This window comes from Andrena cerasifolii, chromosome 15 (assembly GCF_050908995.1).
Source record: "Andrena cerasifolii isolate SP2316 chromosome 15, iyAndCera1_principal, whole genome shotgun sequence".
In the NCBI taxonomy this organism is placed as follows: Eukaryota; Metazoa; Arthropoda; class Insecta; order Hymenoptera; family Andrenidae; genus Andrena; species Andrena cerasifolii.
The window spans coordinates 10,990,736-11,006,720 of record NC_135132.1 but is presented as its reverse complement, the minus strand read 5'-3'; the positions used below and the strand labels follow the sequence as shown (position 1 = coordinate 11,006,720).

General features: G+C 41.4%; 3 protein-coding genes across 9 annotated transcripts; 2 read left to right on the top strand and 1 right to left on the bottom strand.

The window, feature by feature from the left end:
• Positions 1-131: 131 nt before the first annotated feature.
• Positions 132-1,383, top strand: Pa1 (PTIP binding protein Pa1). The gene is made up of 4 exons (XM_076827479.1): positions 132-227; positions 457-663; positions 729-889; positions 956-1,383. The coding sequence occupies exons 1-4, from the start codon at positions 147-149 to the stop codon at positions 1,179-1,181; spliced, it is 675 nt and encodes a 224-aa protein (XP_076683594.1). The 5' UTR covers positions 132-146; the 3' UTR covers positions 1,182-1,383.
• Positions 1,377-3,684, bottom strand: LOC143377099 (protein I'm not dead yet). The gene is made up of 8 exons (XM_076828020.1): positions 3,535-3,684; positions 3,062-3,442; positions 2,918-2,979; positions 2,508-2,820; positions 2,306-2,448; positions 2,119-2,213; positions 1,742-2,025; positions 1,377-1,664 (listed from the first exon to the last, which is right to left on the bottom strand). Exons 1-8 carry the CDS (start codon positions 3,682-3,684, stop codon positions 1,377-1,379), a joined length of 1,716 nt encoding a protein of 571 aa, XP_076684135.1.
• An 82-nt stretch (positions 3,685-3,766) lies between these two features.
• LOC143376798 (uncharacterized) lies at positions 3,767-15,976 on the top strand. 7 transcript variants are annotated; one of them, XR_013087157.1, is made up of 11 exons: positions 3,767-4,572; positions 5,187-5,294; positions 5,488-5,595; positions 5,639-5,746; positions 5,790-5,897; positions 5,941-6,048; positions 6,092-6,203; positions 6,243-6,350; positions 6,394-6,501; positions 6,545-6,652; positions 15,833-15,976. XR_013087157.1 is itself a non-coding variant. In XM_076827474.1 (10 exons), exons 3-10 carry the CDS (start codon positions 5,235-5,237, stop codon positions 15,974-15,976), a joined length of 852 nt encoding a protein of 283 aa, XP_076683589.1. In that variant the 5' UTR covers positions 3,767-4,293; positions 4,418-4,572; positions 5,187-5,234. The 7 variants fall into 7 exon arrangements, 6 of the variants coding, with proteins under 6 accessions (XP_076683589.1, XP_076683591.1, XP_076683592.1 ...); XM_076827474.1 differs by lacking the exons at positions 6,243-6,350; positions 6,394-6,501 and having other exon boundaries at positions 3,767-4,293; positions 4,418-4,572; positions 6,092-6,199; XM_076827476.1 differs by lacking the exons at positions 6,243-6,350; positions 6,394-6,501 and adding an exon at positions 5,338-5,444 and having other exon boundaries at positions 6,092-6,199.
• The last annotated feature ends 9 nt before the right edge of the window (positions 15,977-15,985 follow it).

Here is a 15,985-nt window from a genome sequence, read left to right as displayed (position 1 = left end):
ATCATATCTCAGCTCGTACAAAGCTGATCTCTTGTTTCCAGTAATAACAACTTTATTTATTCTCTTGTTAGGTGCAAGTAGAATCCCCACGGACGTCCCCGGATGCCCCAAAAAAAAAGTGGACAAATCCGGGGAAACCCGGACGGATGGCAGCCCTAGGTGGAAGAAAACAACCACACTGTGCTTACATTTCTAACTTAATCCAGCTTTGTAAGAGCATTTTACATGTAAGATTTTTCCCAGGAGCAGAAATCGATCACTGGATTACTGAATCTCATGTGGATCACTTTTTAAATTCGACGTTTGCAAATAAAATGCGATGAATTAAATACAGTCATTGCTGACACTTTTCCTGACGCAAAAAAATGATATGATCTGCATTTAAAACTCTTTCACCTTCGACAAAATTGTGTCGTGAAGGTGTTGAAATTGTATAACCACACATGTCATTTATAGAATGCTTCATTATTATCACTTAATCGACTAAAACCGACCTACTCTCTGCGGCCATCTTTGTTTGGTGACGTCACGACCGCTGGCGGACAGTACTGGAAACTGCATACTGCATGTCCTATATCCTATAAGAGAAACAAGATGGATCGCAACGAAGAGGAATGGATGGTAGAATGTTCCGACGACGAGAAATATGAATCGCATGGAAAAGTAAGGAATTAATTGGATCCCTCGTATATCATAGCTCCTATCTGTGTTTTCTTCCGTTCGTACAGAATGAGTGGGCATTGAAACCCGGCGATGTATTGACATTGATCGAATCCCTCGAAGTTAAGAATAGAGTTTTGGAACTGGAGTGGAAGTGTCCGGGTAGAAGAGGACCATCTCCTATACTGTCGAGCAATCGACAGCAAGATAGCGGCTCACAGGAATACAAGTAAATGTTAATTCTCTAATCTCTATGCTGCTTTCTCCTCTCTTCTTACGATGTTGATGTTTCCAGGACGGAAGAAAAGTCAGACTTTGATTTCATGGATGAAATGTCATCGCCAAGATTGCCGGTTCGTAGAATAGGTGAAAGTACTCCAAAGGGCAGCGCTAAGAAGAAAACTGCAAGCTTTAACGGTGTCCTATCCACCATGTTGAGGCACCGCAGATTAGAGCAACAGGAAATTAATTCGAATCCGAAAAAGATTGAATCAGCCGTGTCAAAAATGCAACCAATCTAGCCACGTAAAGATCTGATTTACCACCTGCCACGACGGCGTCAATCGTTGCAAATAGTAACGAGGGTAATAAGGGTACCGAGTACCTGTGGACCGAGCGGGATACGAGATTGATCCGAGATTTTATATTTCTGGATATTAAATAGCCTGAAGATTCTGTTGATGCGAAATGTATGAAATAAAGGAATACATTTGGACTCAGTCGCATCTAGAGTTGGTAGTGTTTGATTGAATGCCTCTAGCCCATGCCGGAAATTCCTTGATATCGTACACGTACGTGCCCCAAGTGAGAAAACAAATGCTTTGGACCACAAGAGCGTAGGTGGAAGGGCCGCATCCTCCGATCATTAGCCATTTAGTTGGAATCCGGCCGACGATCGTTATGATCGCGTTCGGCGGTGTACCAACGGGTAATCGGAAGGAATAGGAGCACATTAAGGTTGATGGTATCATCAAGTACAGTGGATGCATCTCCATGGCAACGCACTGTAAGAAACAGAGAAACCATTAAGAAGCGGAGCGACGAGGGTGAAATTAAACACGTCAACCAAATGAATTCTTACCATTTGAGCAATAACGGGTAGAGTTATGTTCGCGATACCCACGTTCGAAGTGAATTCCGTGATAGAGCCGATGAATATGGAGATGATGATCAGAATCGCAATAGGGTTGAAGCGTCGTAGGGGTGCCATGGCACCTCCAACCCTTTTTGCTAAACAAGAAGCGACGCTACCTTTGGATATCGCGAATCCACCGCCGAGAAGGAACATGAGGCTCCAAGGCATCTTACTCTGGATTACGTTCCACGTGATCAAACCCTCTGAAGATGTTTCTGGCCTTTTGGTGGCTACGTAGAGTGCCGTACAAGTATTTTATTTCGTGTGCGAAACAGTGCGAGAAAAAAAATAGAAGAAGACTGTGGCCACGCTGATCTACTTACAGTCTCTGCTGCAACTGTAAATGAAACTTGGATTTTTCGGAATGAAAAACATCAGGATACAGATGAATATAACAGGCATGGAATCCCGAATATCTCTGTTAAAGATCAATCGAGTGGAATGGATTAGAAGGTAGAAATAGAATTGTATTTAGATTGAAATTGGGAATCACGTGGAAAGATATTTAACATGTCCGTTATTGCTTCGGACCATCCGGGCATGAAGCCGGGTTTTCGGAGTATCCATAACATTACACAGGTGAGGAAAAGGCAAGCGACTGCAATTTCATGAAACGTAGTATTACCCAATTCCTTGTATCGCTGCTGTATCACCTGGACAAATGGAGCAAATGGAGCAAATGGATGTATTATGGTAGATATCTACTATCTACCCGATTCGTAATTGCTTCTCCTTCGGCACCAATGCTTGCTAGTTGCGCGTCCTTGCTATTCGGCCTGAATAATCCCAAAAAAACTATACGGAGATAAAGCCACGTGAGGCTGGCATTGATGACCATCTGCGGGAACGCGGCAATCATCCATTGCGTGAAATTAAGGCCACCGGCAGCAGGGAAAGTGGTTTCGAAGATACCCTTGAAGGTGAGGTTGGTGCCTGTGCCGACGAAAGTTCCTGTGCCGCCAAACGTTGCGCAATACGCCGCCGCCATTAAGTAAGCCTTGGTTACCTTCGTTGGTTTTAGTTCACTAACATTTCCCGCAACAACATGCGATAAAACGCGTAAACCTTCTTCATTCGACGCACATATAACATCGTATTGGTTTATTCATTTCTATTACTTACGGCTCTTGGTCTGGGTTCTCTGGGCTCACTGGCATCTTGTCAAAGACACGACTCAGGCCAGCCTGTAAAATCGATTACGACAACGAATTTCGGATTTACACCAACAGAGTTAAGTAAATATTAATTTAGTTTGCTATTGCAAACCTGTTCCAGTTCCTCCAGCACCGCAAATATGATTGGTACCATCATGGCGGTGGCCGCGGTATTGGAAACCCACATCGATATAAACGTGGTTACGGTGCAGAAACCGGCGAGTAATTTGCCATGGGTGCAGCCAACAGTCTTCATTACTGCGAGGGCGATTCTCTGGTGGAGTTTCGAGTGCTCGATAGTTATCGCGAGAACCAGACCTCCTATGAAAACCATTATAGTATCGTTCATGTAGCATCTGACAGTGTCCCCTGTGCTTAGTATTCCAAACGCTGGGAACAGCACCACCGGGAGAAGCGAAGTAACCGCCATAGGAAAACATTCTGATATCCAGTAGCCAGCCATCAGTAGTACCGTATACCCGCATCTCGTTTCCTACGGATATCATGCAACAGTGCTCCTAAATTACATTTATTTAGAAAAAACAAAGAAGAAAAATCTATTTATGTATCTATCTTTCCAAGTACCGTAATATTGTTGGTCAGAATTAATGGTAACAGAATTATTGGCCACACTATCGCGAATATTATCTTCCGATAGGTTTTAATGAACCTCCACGTCAGCACCAATTTATTTTCTGATCCTCCAGACTCTTGATTCGGGCTCTCTGGATTCATATCTTTATTTATCACCGATTACGCGATATGTACGATACAATATACTATTCGATCTTTTCACATAAGTACATATATTTACATGCACTGCTCTCTATTCAGGTTTGCGATCTGTGGCAAAAGCGGGAGGGACAGGGGGCGGCTTGTATTTTTTTTTTGTATCTAAGCAACCATTTCTCTAGATGTAATTATACAATTCAGGCGTGCACAGCTAAATGCCCGCCGGGCAAAAATTTTCGGCCGTTTGTGGAAAGAGCATCGTAAAGCGCTAGGCCACGCCTTTATGAGCAACAGTGCCGTGGTGGGGAGTGTTCGTGAGTGAGGAGTCGGATGCCCATTAAAGCTAGCAACCAGCTTTGCTCAGATGTATGACGTATAGCGAGAAATTTCATGTGTACAAAAATTTGTTTCGCTATTTCTTAAACGTTTTGTAACTTACCGATCAAAATTAACAGAGCCACTGATACTGATAATATTGACGCATACACCACGCATAGAATTATTTATTTGACAATATTTTTTGAAAGAATACATATGTATGACCAGTATATTTACATATAAAAGTGTCAAGCAATTTCCCGCGGCTGAGCCATCGCACCTCCGTATAAAATGGCAAGTCACCATATTCAGAATGCAGGTCTTCTAAGAATGTTCTAAACTGTCTGCGTTTTAAGCCATTTGTTCGAATATAGTTTGTGACTCGAACAACCACAGACATAACATTATCTATTTCCAGATGCTTACTGCATAAATTTTGTTGGTGAATGGCGCAATGTATAGCCGTAATGTCATGAGGAACTGCTAATTTTTTTAACTTAGTTCGGAGGCGGCCGACAAATCCTATATACTTGCCAACCATGGCAGGAGCGCCATCAGTTGTGACACAAACAAGTTTGTATCCCTCTAAATTATTTTGAGTGCACTGATCGCGCCTGATTGGACGAGACAATCCTATAATCATATAATGCTCTTGGAACTAAATTAAAATAACTTACCTTTGCTAATGATTCTGCCGCTTCTTTCAATAATCGGCCCTTTAAGCGGTGAATTTCTGAAGAGCGTTCTTCCACATTTAATTTTTCAAAATCTTTGGCATGGAAAAGTGCATAATGGCGAAGACGTTACTTAGTGCCACCTCTTTCGACGTCATGTTCTCCTGTTACAAAGCCCAATTTTGTGCATTCTGAAAATTTTCGCCAGATTTTGGCCAATATATCAGGAGAACATGAAGTGGAAAGAGGTATACTAAAGGTTAAGTATAGCCGGTTAAGATGGTCAAATGTGCCCTTGAACCGAATTCGACTCACGATGAATCATTCGAAAGCTTATTAAAAAAGAAACATTTGTGGCAAATTTCAACTTCGTATCTCCACCCGGAGGGTAGTAAAGGGCTAAAATAGGAACTCAGGTTTTTGCCGAATTTCTCCTATACTAGGGCATGAAAAATTTTGAAAAAAATCAGAGACATTTCTGTTATCGGGGCACATATTAGAGAATTGTTTCAGATTTTTAAATTGAAAAACCAAGCTGTGAAAAATAAAAAACGCCATAAAATGCTGAAAAATGCCGATTGTGCATCGAAGCAGTCTTGGCACTATAATTATATTTTTACTGTAAGTACGTATGATTGTTACTATTGTCCTGAATTTTTTTCAGATTTTTAAATTGAAAAACCAAGCTGTGAAAAATAAAAAACGCCAAAAAATGATGAAAAATGCCGATTTGTATCGAAGCAGGCTTGGCACTATAATTATATTTTTACTGTAAGTACGTATGATTGTTACTATTGTCCTGAATTTTTTGCAGATTTTTCAATTGAAAAACCAAGCTCTGAAAAATAAAAAACGCCATAAAATGCTGAAAAATGCCGATTGTGCATCGAAGCAGTTTTGGCACTTTAATTATATTTTTACTGTAAGTACGTATGATTGTTACTATTGTCCTGAATTTTTTGCAGATTTTTCAATTGAAAAACCAAGCTCTGAAAAATAAAAAACGCCATAAAATGCTGAAAAATGGCGATTGTGCATCGAAGCAGTCTTGGCACTATAATTATATTTTTACTGTAAGTACGTATGATTGTTACTATTGTCCTGAATTTTTTGCAGATTTTTCAATTGAAAAACCAAGCTCTGAAAAATAAAAAACGCCATAAAATGCTGAAAAATGGCGATTGTGCATCGAAGCAGTTTTGGCACTTTAATTATATTTTTACTGTAAGTACGTATGATTGTTACTATTGTCCTGAATTTTTTGCAGATTTTTCAATTGAAAAACCAAGCTCTGAAAAATAAAAAACGCCATAAAATGCTGAAAAATGCCGATTGTGCATCGAAGCAGTTTTGGCACTATAAATATATTTTTACTGTAAGTACGTATGATTGTTACTATTGTCCTGAATTTTTTGCAGATTTTTCAATTGAAAAACCAAGCTCTGAAAAATAAAAAACGCCATAAAATGCTGAAAAATGCCGATTGTGTATCGAAGCAGGCTTGGCACTATAATTATATTTTTACTGTAAGTACGTATGATTGTTACTATTGTCCTGAATTTTTTGCAGATTTTTCAATTGAAAAACCAAGCTCTGAAAAATAAAAAACGCCATAAAATGCTGAAAAATGGCGATTGTGCATCGAAGCAGTTTTGGCACTTTAATTATATTTTTACTGTAAGTACGTATGATTGTTACTATTGTCCTGAATTTTTTGCAGATTTTTCAATTGAAAAACCAAGCTCTGAAAAATAAAAAACGCCATAAAATGCTGAAAAATGCCGATTGTGCATCGAAGCAGTTTTGGCACTATAAATATATTTTTACTGTAAGTACGTATGATTGTTACTATTGTCCTGAATTTTTTTCAGATTTTTAAATTGAAAAACCAAGCTGTGAAAAATAAAAAACGCCAAAAAATGATGAAAAATGCCGATTGTGTATCGAAGCAGGCTTGGCACTATAATTATATTTTTACTGTAAGTACGTATGATTGTTACTATTGTCCTGAATTTTTTTCAGATTTTTCAATTAGTTGCGCCGCAGTTAAAAAAATTAAAAACCGATTTTTTCGTAGTTTTTTATTTTTCACAGCTTGGTTTGTCAATTTAAAAATCTGAAACAATTCTATAATATGTGCCCCGATAACAGAAATGCCTCTGATTTTTTTCAAAATTTTTCATCCCCTAGTATAGGAGAAATTCGGCAAAAACCTGATTTTCTATTTGTGCCACCTCTTTCGACGTCATGTTCTCCTAGTACATAGCCCAATTTTGTGCATTCTGAAAATTTTTGCCAGATTTTGGCCCAGGTATCAGGAGAACATGAAGCGAAAAGAGGTATTCTGAATTTCAGCTGCGAAGGCATCCTCGATTCTCTCTCCGGAGACATTACTTTGTGCCACCTCTTTCGACGTCATGTTCTCCTGTTACAAAGCCCAATTTTGTGCATTCTGAAAATTTTTGCCAGATTTTGGCCCAGGTATCAGGAGAACATGAAGCGAAGAGAGGTATTCTGAATTTCAGCTGCGAAGGCATCCTCGATTCTCTCTCCGGAGACATTACTTTGTGCCACCTCTTTCGACGTCATGTTCTCCTAGTACATAGCCCAATTTTGTGCATTCTGAAAATTTTTGCCAGATTTTGGCCCAGGTATCAGGAGAACATGAAGCGAAAAGAGGTATTCTGAATTTCAGCTGCGAAGGCATCCTCGATTCTCTCTCCGGAGACATTACTTTGTGCCACCTCTTTCGACGTCATGTTCTCCTGTTACAAAGCCCAATTTTGTGCATTCTGAAAATTTTTGCCAGATTTTGGCCCAGGTATCAGGAGAACATGAAGCGAAGAGAGGTATTCTGAATTTCAGCTGCGAAGGCATCCTCGATTCTCTCTCCGGAGACATTACTTTGTGCCACCTCTTTCGACGTCATGTTCTCCTGTTACAAAGCCCAATTTTGTGCATTCTGAAAATTTTTGCCAGATTTTGGCCCAGGTATCAGGAGAACATGAAGCGAAAAGAGGTATTCTGAATTTCTGCTGCGAAGGCATCCTCGATTCTCTCTCCGGAGACATTACTTTGTGCCACCTCTTTCGACGTCATGTTCTCCTGTTACAAAGCCCAATTTTGTGCATTCTGAAAATTTTTGCCAGATTTTGGCCCAGGTATCAGGAGAACATGAAGCGAAAAGAGGTATTCTGAATTTCAGCTGCGAAGGCATCCTCGATTCTCTCTCCGGAGACATTACTTTGTGCCACCTCTTTCGACGTCATGTTCTCCTGTTACAAAGCCCAATTTTGTGCATTCTGAAAATTTTTGCCAGATTTTGGCCCAGGTATCAGGAGAACATGAAGCGAAGAGAGGTATTCTGAATTTCAGCTGCGAAGGCATCCTCGATTCTCTCTCCGGAGACATTACTTTGTGCCACCTCTTTCGACGTCATGTTCTCCTAGTACATAGCCCAATTTTGTGCATTCTGAAAATTTTTGCCAGATTTTGGCCCAGGTATCAGGAGAACATGAAGCGAAAGGAGGTATTCTGAATTTCAGCTGCGAAGGCATCCTCGATTCTCTCTCCGGAGACATTACTTTGTGCCACCTCTTTCGACGTCATGTTCTCCTGTTACAAAGCCCAATTTTGTGCATTCTGAAAATTTTTGCCAGATTTTGGCCCAGGTATCAGGAGAACATGAAGCGAAAAGAGGTATTCTGAATTTCAGCTGCGAAGGCATCCTCGATTCTCTCTCCGGAGACATTACTTTGTGCCACCTCTTTCGACGTCATGTTCTCCTGTTACAAAGCCCAATTTTGTGCATTCTGAAAATTTTTGCCAGATTTTGGCCCAGGTATCAGGAGAACATGAAGCGAAAAGAGGTATTCTGAATTTCAGCTGCGAAGGCATCCTCGATTCTCTCTCCGGAGACATTACTTTGTGCCACCTCTTTCGACGTCATGTTCTCCTGTTACAAAGCCCAATTTTGTGCATTCTGAAAATTTTTGCCAGATTTTGGCCCAGGTATCAGGAGAACATGAAGCGAAGAGAGGTATTCTGAATTTCAGCTGCGAAGGCATCCTCGATTCTCTCTCCGGAGACATTACTTTGTGCCACCTCTTTCGACGTCATGTTCTCCTAGTACATAGCCCAATTTTGTGCATTCTGAAAATTTTTGCCAGATTTTGGCCCAGGTATCAGGAGAACATGAAGCGAAAGGAGGTATTCTGAATTTCAGCTGCGAAGGCATCCTCAATTCTCTCTCCGGAGACATTACTTTGTGCCACCTCTTTCGACGTCATGTTCTCCTAGTACATAGCCCAATTTTGTGCATTCTGAAAATTTTTGCCAGATTTTGGCCCAGGTATCAGGAGAACATGAAGCGAAAAGAGGTATTCTGAATTTCAGCTGCGAAGGCATCCTCGATTCTCTCTCCGGAGACATTACTTTGTGCCACCTCTTTCGACGTCATGTTCTCCTGTTACAAAGCCCAATTTTGTGCATTCTGAAAATTTTTGCCAGATTTTGGCCCAGGTATCAGGAGAACATGAAGCGAAAAGAGGTATTCTGAATTTCAGCTGCGAAGGCATCCTCGATTCTCTCTCCGGAGACATTACTTTGTGCCACCTCTTTCGACGTCATGTTCTCCTGTTACAAAGCCCAATTTTGTGCATTCTGAAAATTTTTGCCAGATTTTGGCCCAGGTATCAGGAGAACATGAAGCGAAAAGAGGTATTCTGAATTTCAGCTGCGAAGGCATCCTCGATTCTCTCTCCGGAGACATTACTTTGTGCCACCTCTTTCGACGTCATGTTCTCCTGTTACAAAGCCCAATTTTGTGCATTCTGAAAATTTTTGCCAGATTTTGGCCCAGGTATCAGGAGAACATGAAGCGAAGAGAGGTATTCTGAATTTCAGCTGCGAAGGCATCCTCAATTCTCTCTCCGGAGACATTACTTTGTGCCACCTCTTTCGACGTCATGTTCTCCTAGTACATAGCCCAATTTTGTGCATTCTGAAAATTTTTGCCAGATTTTGGCCCAGGTATCAGGAGAACATGAAGCGAAAGGAGGTATTCTGAATTTCAGCTGCGAAGGCATCCTCAATTCTCTCTCCGGAGACATTACTTTGTGCCACCTCTTTCGACGTCATGTTCTCCTAGTACATAGCCCAATTTTGTGCATTCTGAAAATTTTTGCCAGATTTTGGCCCAGGTATCAGGAGAACATGAAGCGAAAAGAGGTATTCTGAATTTCAGCTGCGAAGGCATCCTCGATTCTCTCTCCGGAGACATTACTTTGTGCCACCTCTTTCGACGTCATGTTCTCCTGTTACAAAGCCCAATTTTGTGCATTCTGAAAATTTTTGCCAGATTTTGGCCCAGGTATCAGGAGAACATGAAGCGAAGAGAGGTATTCTGAATTTCAGCTGCGAAGGCATCCTCGATTCTCTCTCCGGAGACATTACTTTGTGCCACCTCTTTCGACGTCATGTTCTCCTGTTACAAAGCCCAATTTTGTGCATTCTGAAAATTTTTGCCAGATTTTGGCCCAGGTATCAGGAGAACATGAAGCGAAAAGAGGTATTCTGAATTTCTGCTGCGAAGGCATCCTCGATTCTCTCTCCGGAGACATTACTTTGTGCCACCTCTTTCGACGTCATGTTCTCCTGTTACAAAGCCCAATTTTGTGCATTCTGAAAATTTTTGCCAGATTTTGGCCCAGGTATCAGGAGAACATGAAGCGAAAAGAGGTATTCTGAATTTCAGCTGCGAAGGCATCCTCGATTCTCTCTCCGGAGACATTACTTTGTGCCACCTCTTTCGACGTCATGTTCTCCTGTTACAAAGCCCAATTTTGTGCATTCTGAAAATTTTTGCCAGATTTTGGCCCAGGTATCAGGAGAACATGAAGCGAAGAGAGGTATTCTGAATTTCAGCTGCGAAGGCATCCTCGATTCTCTCTCCGGAGACATTACTTTGTGCCACCTCTTTCGACGTCATGTTCTCCTAGTACATAGCCCAATTTTGTGCATTCTGAAAATTTTTGCCAGATTTTGGCCCAGGTATCAGGAGAACATGAAGCGAAAGGAGGTATTCTGAATTTCAGCTGCGAAGGCATCCTCGATTCTCTCTCCGGAGACATTACTTTGTGCCACCTCTTTCGACGTCATGTTCTCCTGTTACAAAGCCCAATTTTGTGCATTCTGAAAATTTTTGCCAGATTTTGGCCCAGGTATCAGGAGAACATGAAGCGAAAAGAGGTATTCTGAATTTCAGCTGCGAAGGCATCCTCGATTCTCTCTCCGGAGACATTACTTTGTGCCACCTCTTTCGACGTCATGTTCTCCTGTTACAAAGCCCAATTTTGTGCATTCTGAAAATTTTTGCCAGATTTTGGCCCAGGTATCAGGAGAACATGAAGCGAAAAGAGGTATTCTGAATTTCAGCTGCGAAGGCATCCTCGATTCTCTCTCCGGAGACATTACTTTGTGCCACCTCTTTCGACGTCATGTTCTCCTGTTACAAAGCCCAATTTTGTGCATTCTGAAAATTTTTGCCAGATTTTGGCCCAGGTATCAGGAGAACATGAAGCGAAGAGAGGTATTCTGAATTTCAGCTGCGAAGGCATCCTCAATTCTCTCTCCGGAGACATTACTTTGTGCCACCTCTTTCGACGTCATGTTCTCCTAGTACATAGCCCAATTTTGTGCATTCTGAAAATTTTTGCCAGATTTTGGCCCAGGTATCAGGAGAACATGAAGCGAAAGGAGGTATTCTGAATTTCAGCTGCGAAGGCATCCTCAATTCTCTCTCCGGAGACATTACTTTGTGCCACCTCTTTCGACGTCATGTTCTCCTAGTACATAGCCCAATTTTGTGCATTCTGAAAATTTTTGCCAGATTTTGGCCCAGGTATCAGGAGAACATGAAGCGAAAAGAGGTATTCTGAATTTCAGCTGCGAAGGCATCCTCGATTCTCTCTCCGGAGACATTACTTTGTGCCACCTCTTTCGACGTCATGTTCTCCTGTTACAAAGCCCAATTTTGTGCATTCTGAAAATTTTTGCCAGATTTTGGCCCAGGTATCAGGAGAACATGAAGCGAAAAGAGGTATTCTGAATTTCAGCTGCGAAGGCATCCTCGATTCTCTCTCCGGAGACATTACTTTGTGCCACCTCTTTCGACGTCATGTTCTCCTGTTACAAAGCCCAATTTTGTGCATTCTGAAAATTTTTGCCAGATTTTGGCCCAGGTATCAGGAGAACATGAAGCGAAAAGAGGTATTCTGAATTTCAGCTGCGAAGGCATCCTCGATTCTCTCTCCGGAGACATTACTTTGTGCCACCTCTTTCGACGTCATGTTCTCCTGTTACAAAGCCCAATTTTGTGCATTCTGAAAATTTTTGCCAGATTTTGGCCCAGGTATCAGGAGAACATGAAGCGAAGAGAGGTATTCTGAATTTCAGCTGCGAAGGCATCCTCAATTCTCTCTCCGGAGACATTACTTTGTGCCACCTCTTTCGACGTCATGTTCTCCTAGTACATAGCCCAATTTTGTGCATTCTGAAAATTTTTGCCAGATTTTGGCCCAGGTATCAGGAGAACATGAAGCGAAAGGAGGTATTCTGAATTTCAGCTGCGAAGGCATCCTCAATTCTCTCTCCGGAGACATTACTTTGTGCCACCTCTTTCGACGTCATGTTCTCCTAGTACATAGCCCAATTTTGTGCATTCTGAAAATTTTTGCCAGATTTTGGCCCAGGTATCAGGAGAACATGAAGCGAAAAGAGGTATTCTGAATTTCAGCTGCGAAGGCATCCTCGATTCTCTCTCCGGAGACATTACTTTGTGCCACCTCTTTCGACGTCATGTTCTCCTGTTACAAAGCCCAATTTTGTGCATTCTGAAAATTTTTGCCAGATTTTGGCCCAGGTATCAGGAGAACATGAAGCGAAAAGAGGTATTCTGAATTTCAGCTGCGAAGGCATCCTCGATTCTCTCTCCGGAGACATTACTTTGTGCCACCTCTTTCGACGTCATGTTCTCCTGTTACAAAGCCCAATTTTGTGCATTCTGAAAATTTTTGCCAGATTTTGGCCCAGGTATCAGGAGAACATGAAGCGAAAGGAGGTATTCTGAATTTCAGCTGCGAAGGCATCCTCGATTCTCTCTCCGGAGACATTACTTTGTGCCACCTCTTTCGACGTCATGTTCTCCTGTTACAAAGCCCAATTTTGTGCATTCTGAAAATTTTTGCCAGATTTTGGCCCAGGTATCAGGAGAACATGAAGCGAAAAGAGGTATTCTGAATTTCAGCTGCGAAGGCATCCTCGATTCTCTCTCCGGAGACATTACTTTGTGCCACCTCTTTCGACGTCATGTTCTCCTGTTACAAAGCCCAATTTTGTGCATTCTGAAAATTTTTGCCAGATTTTGGCCCAGGTATCAGGAGAACATGAAGCGAAAAGAGGTATTCTGAATTTCTGCTGCGAAGGCATCCTCGATTCTCTCTCCGGAGACATTACTTTGTGCCACCTCTTTCGACGTCATGTTCTCCTGTTACAAAGCCCAATTTTGTGCATTCTGAAAATTTTTGCCAGATTTTGGCCCAGGTATCAGGAGAACATGAAGCGAAAAGAGGTATTCTGAATTTCAGCTGCGAAGGCATCCTCGATTCTCTCTCCGGAGACATTACTTTGTGCCACCTCTTTCGACGTCATGTTCTCCTGTTACAAAGCCCAATTTTGTGCATTCTGAAAATTTTTGCCAGATTTTGGCCCAGGTATCAGGAGAACATGAAGCGAAGAGAGGTATTCTGAATTTCAGCTGCGAAGGCATCCTCGATTCTCTCTCCGGAGACATTACTTTGTGCCACCTCTTTCGACGTCATGTTCTCCTAGTACATAGCCCAATTTTGTGCATTCTGAAAATTTTTGCCAGATTTTGGCCCAGGTATCAGGAGAACATGAAGCGAAAGGAGGTATTCTGAATTTCAGCTGCGAAGGCATCCTCGATTCTCTCTCCGGAGACATTACTTTGTGCCACCTCTTTCGACGTCATGTTCTCCTGTTACAAAGCCCAATTTTGTGCATTCTGAAAATTTTTGCCAGATTTTGGCCCAGGTATCAGGAGAACATGAAGCGAAAAGAGGTATTCTGAATTTCAGCTGCGAAGGCATCCTCGATTCTCTCTCCGGAGACATTACTTTGTGCCACCTCTTTCGACGTCATGTTCTCCTGTTACAAAGCCCAATTTTGTGCATTCTGAAAATTTTTGCCAGATTTTGGCCCAGGTATCAGGAGAACATGAAGCGAAAAGAGGTATTCTGAATTTCAGCTGCGAAGGCATCCTCGATTCTCTCTCCGGAGACATTACTTTGTGCCACCTCTTTCGACGTCATGTTCTCCTGTTACAAAGCCCAATTTTGTGCATTCTGAAAATTTTTGCCAGATTTTGGCCCAGGTATCAGGAGAACATGAAGCGAAAAGAGGTATTCTGAATTTCAGCTGCGAAGGCATCCTCGATTCTCTCTCCGGAGACATTACTTTGTGCCACCTCTTTCGACGTCATGTTCTCCTGTTACAAAGCCCAATTTTGTGCATTCTGAAAATTTTTGCCAGATTTTGGCCCAGGTATCAGGAGAACATGAAGCGAAAAGAGGTATTCTGAATTTCTGCTGCGAAGGCATCCTCGATTCTCTCTCCGGAGACATTACTTTGTGCCACCTCTTTCGACGTCATGTTCTCCTGTTACAAAGCCCAATTTTGTGCATTCTGAAAATTTTTGCCAGATTTTGGCCCAGGTATCAGGAGAACATGAAGCGAAAAGAGGTATTCTGAATTTCAGCTGCGAAGGCATCCTCGATTCTCTCTCCGGAGACATTACTTTGTGCCACCTCTTTCGACGTCATGTTCTCCTAGTACATAGCCCAATTTTGTGCATTCTGAAAATTTTTGCCAGATTTTGGCCCAGGTATCAGGAGAACATGAAGCGAAAAGAGGTATTCTGAATTTCAGCTGCGAAGGCATCCTCGATTCTCTCTCCGGAGACATTACTTTGTGCCACCTCTTTCGACGTCATGTTCTCCTGTTACAAAGCCCAATTTTGTGCATTCTGAAAATTTTTGCCAGATTTTGGCCCAGGTATCAGGAGAACATGAAGCGAAAAGAGGTATTCTGAATTTCAGCTGCGAAGGCATCCTCGATTCTCTCTCCGGAGACATTACTTTGTGCCACCTCTTTCGGCGTCATGTTCTCCTAGTACATAGCCCAATTTTGTGCATTCTGAAAATTTTTGCCAGATTTTGGCCCAGGTATCAGGAGAACATGAAGCGAAAAGAGGTATTCTGAATTTCAGCTTCGAAGGCATCGCCTTAAAGTAGCAAACAAGAGCTATGCCTTTCATGGGCCTTTAAACAGTTCTCGGTTTATGTGATGCTTTTGAAAGACTCGAAGCTTGTAATTTCTGAATAGTATTCCATGGGCACTAGTTGCAAAATTTTCTTCAATATCGACTTATTAACAAAGGAAATCTATGGTATTCTTAAGGAAATACCATAGATATTTGAAATTTGGATAGGAATATGTAAAAGGTATTTCTGAATAATAATACAGTTTGTTCCAAGTTTCTTTCATTTTATTTGCATAAAAGGCCTTTACAGTGTTACAATAAAGTATAAGGTATATAAAGTCACTATTTTCTTGTGATTACTATCAAGGCTTCCATCATTCCGTCGAAATATTCCGAAGTTAAAACCTGTAAGAAGAAAAATATTTTTAGTAACTTGACTTGTCTATTATTTAAAATGGGAGAAACGTTACAACATTTTGTCACGTATGAAAATATATTAGTAAAGGGAATAATTTTATTGTGCAACATGTTGATTGAAATTAGTCGTTTTAGATTTTATGTTTCCGGTAAGATTTAATATTAATTCCTACCACTCGTAGCACTGTAATCTTATTTTAGAATAAGTCGGTAACGTTGGGTGCGTCACGAGCAGCGGCCAATTCAGCAACTACCTACTCTGAAATCTGTTGAAATGCTGTGCGTGTTTGCGTGCTTGTATATGTGTGTCATGTTTAGAGTTTAGAGTGTGCCGATACGATGTAACTAATCTCACATACTGTAACTAGAGTGATTATTAATCGTGTATATTTCTGCTTTACAGGTAAGGAATTTTTACATAAAAGACGTTAAACCGGCTGCATTTTCGACTGTGTTCATTGATATGAAATTTGCACAAGATACTGCTTCAGCCAAATTACCCAGTTACACTTGTAACATTTCATTGTATTGCATTTCACTTATTTGAATAAATTGC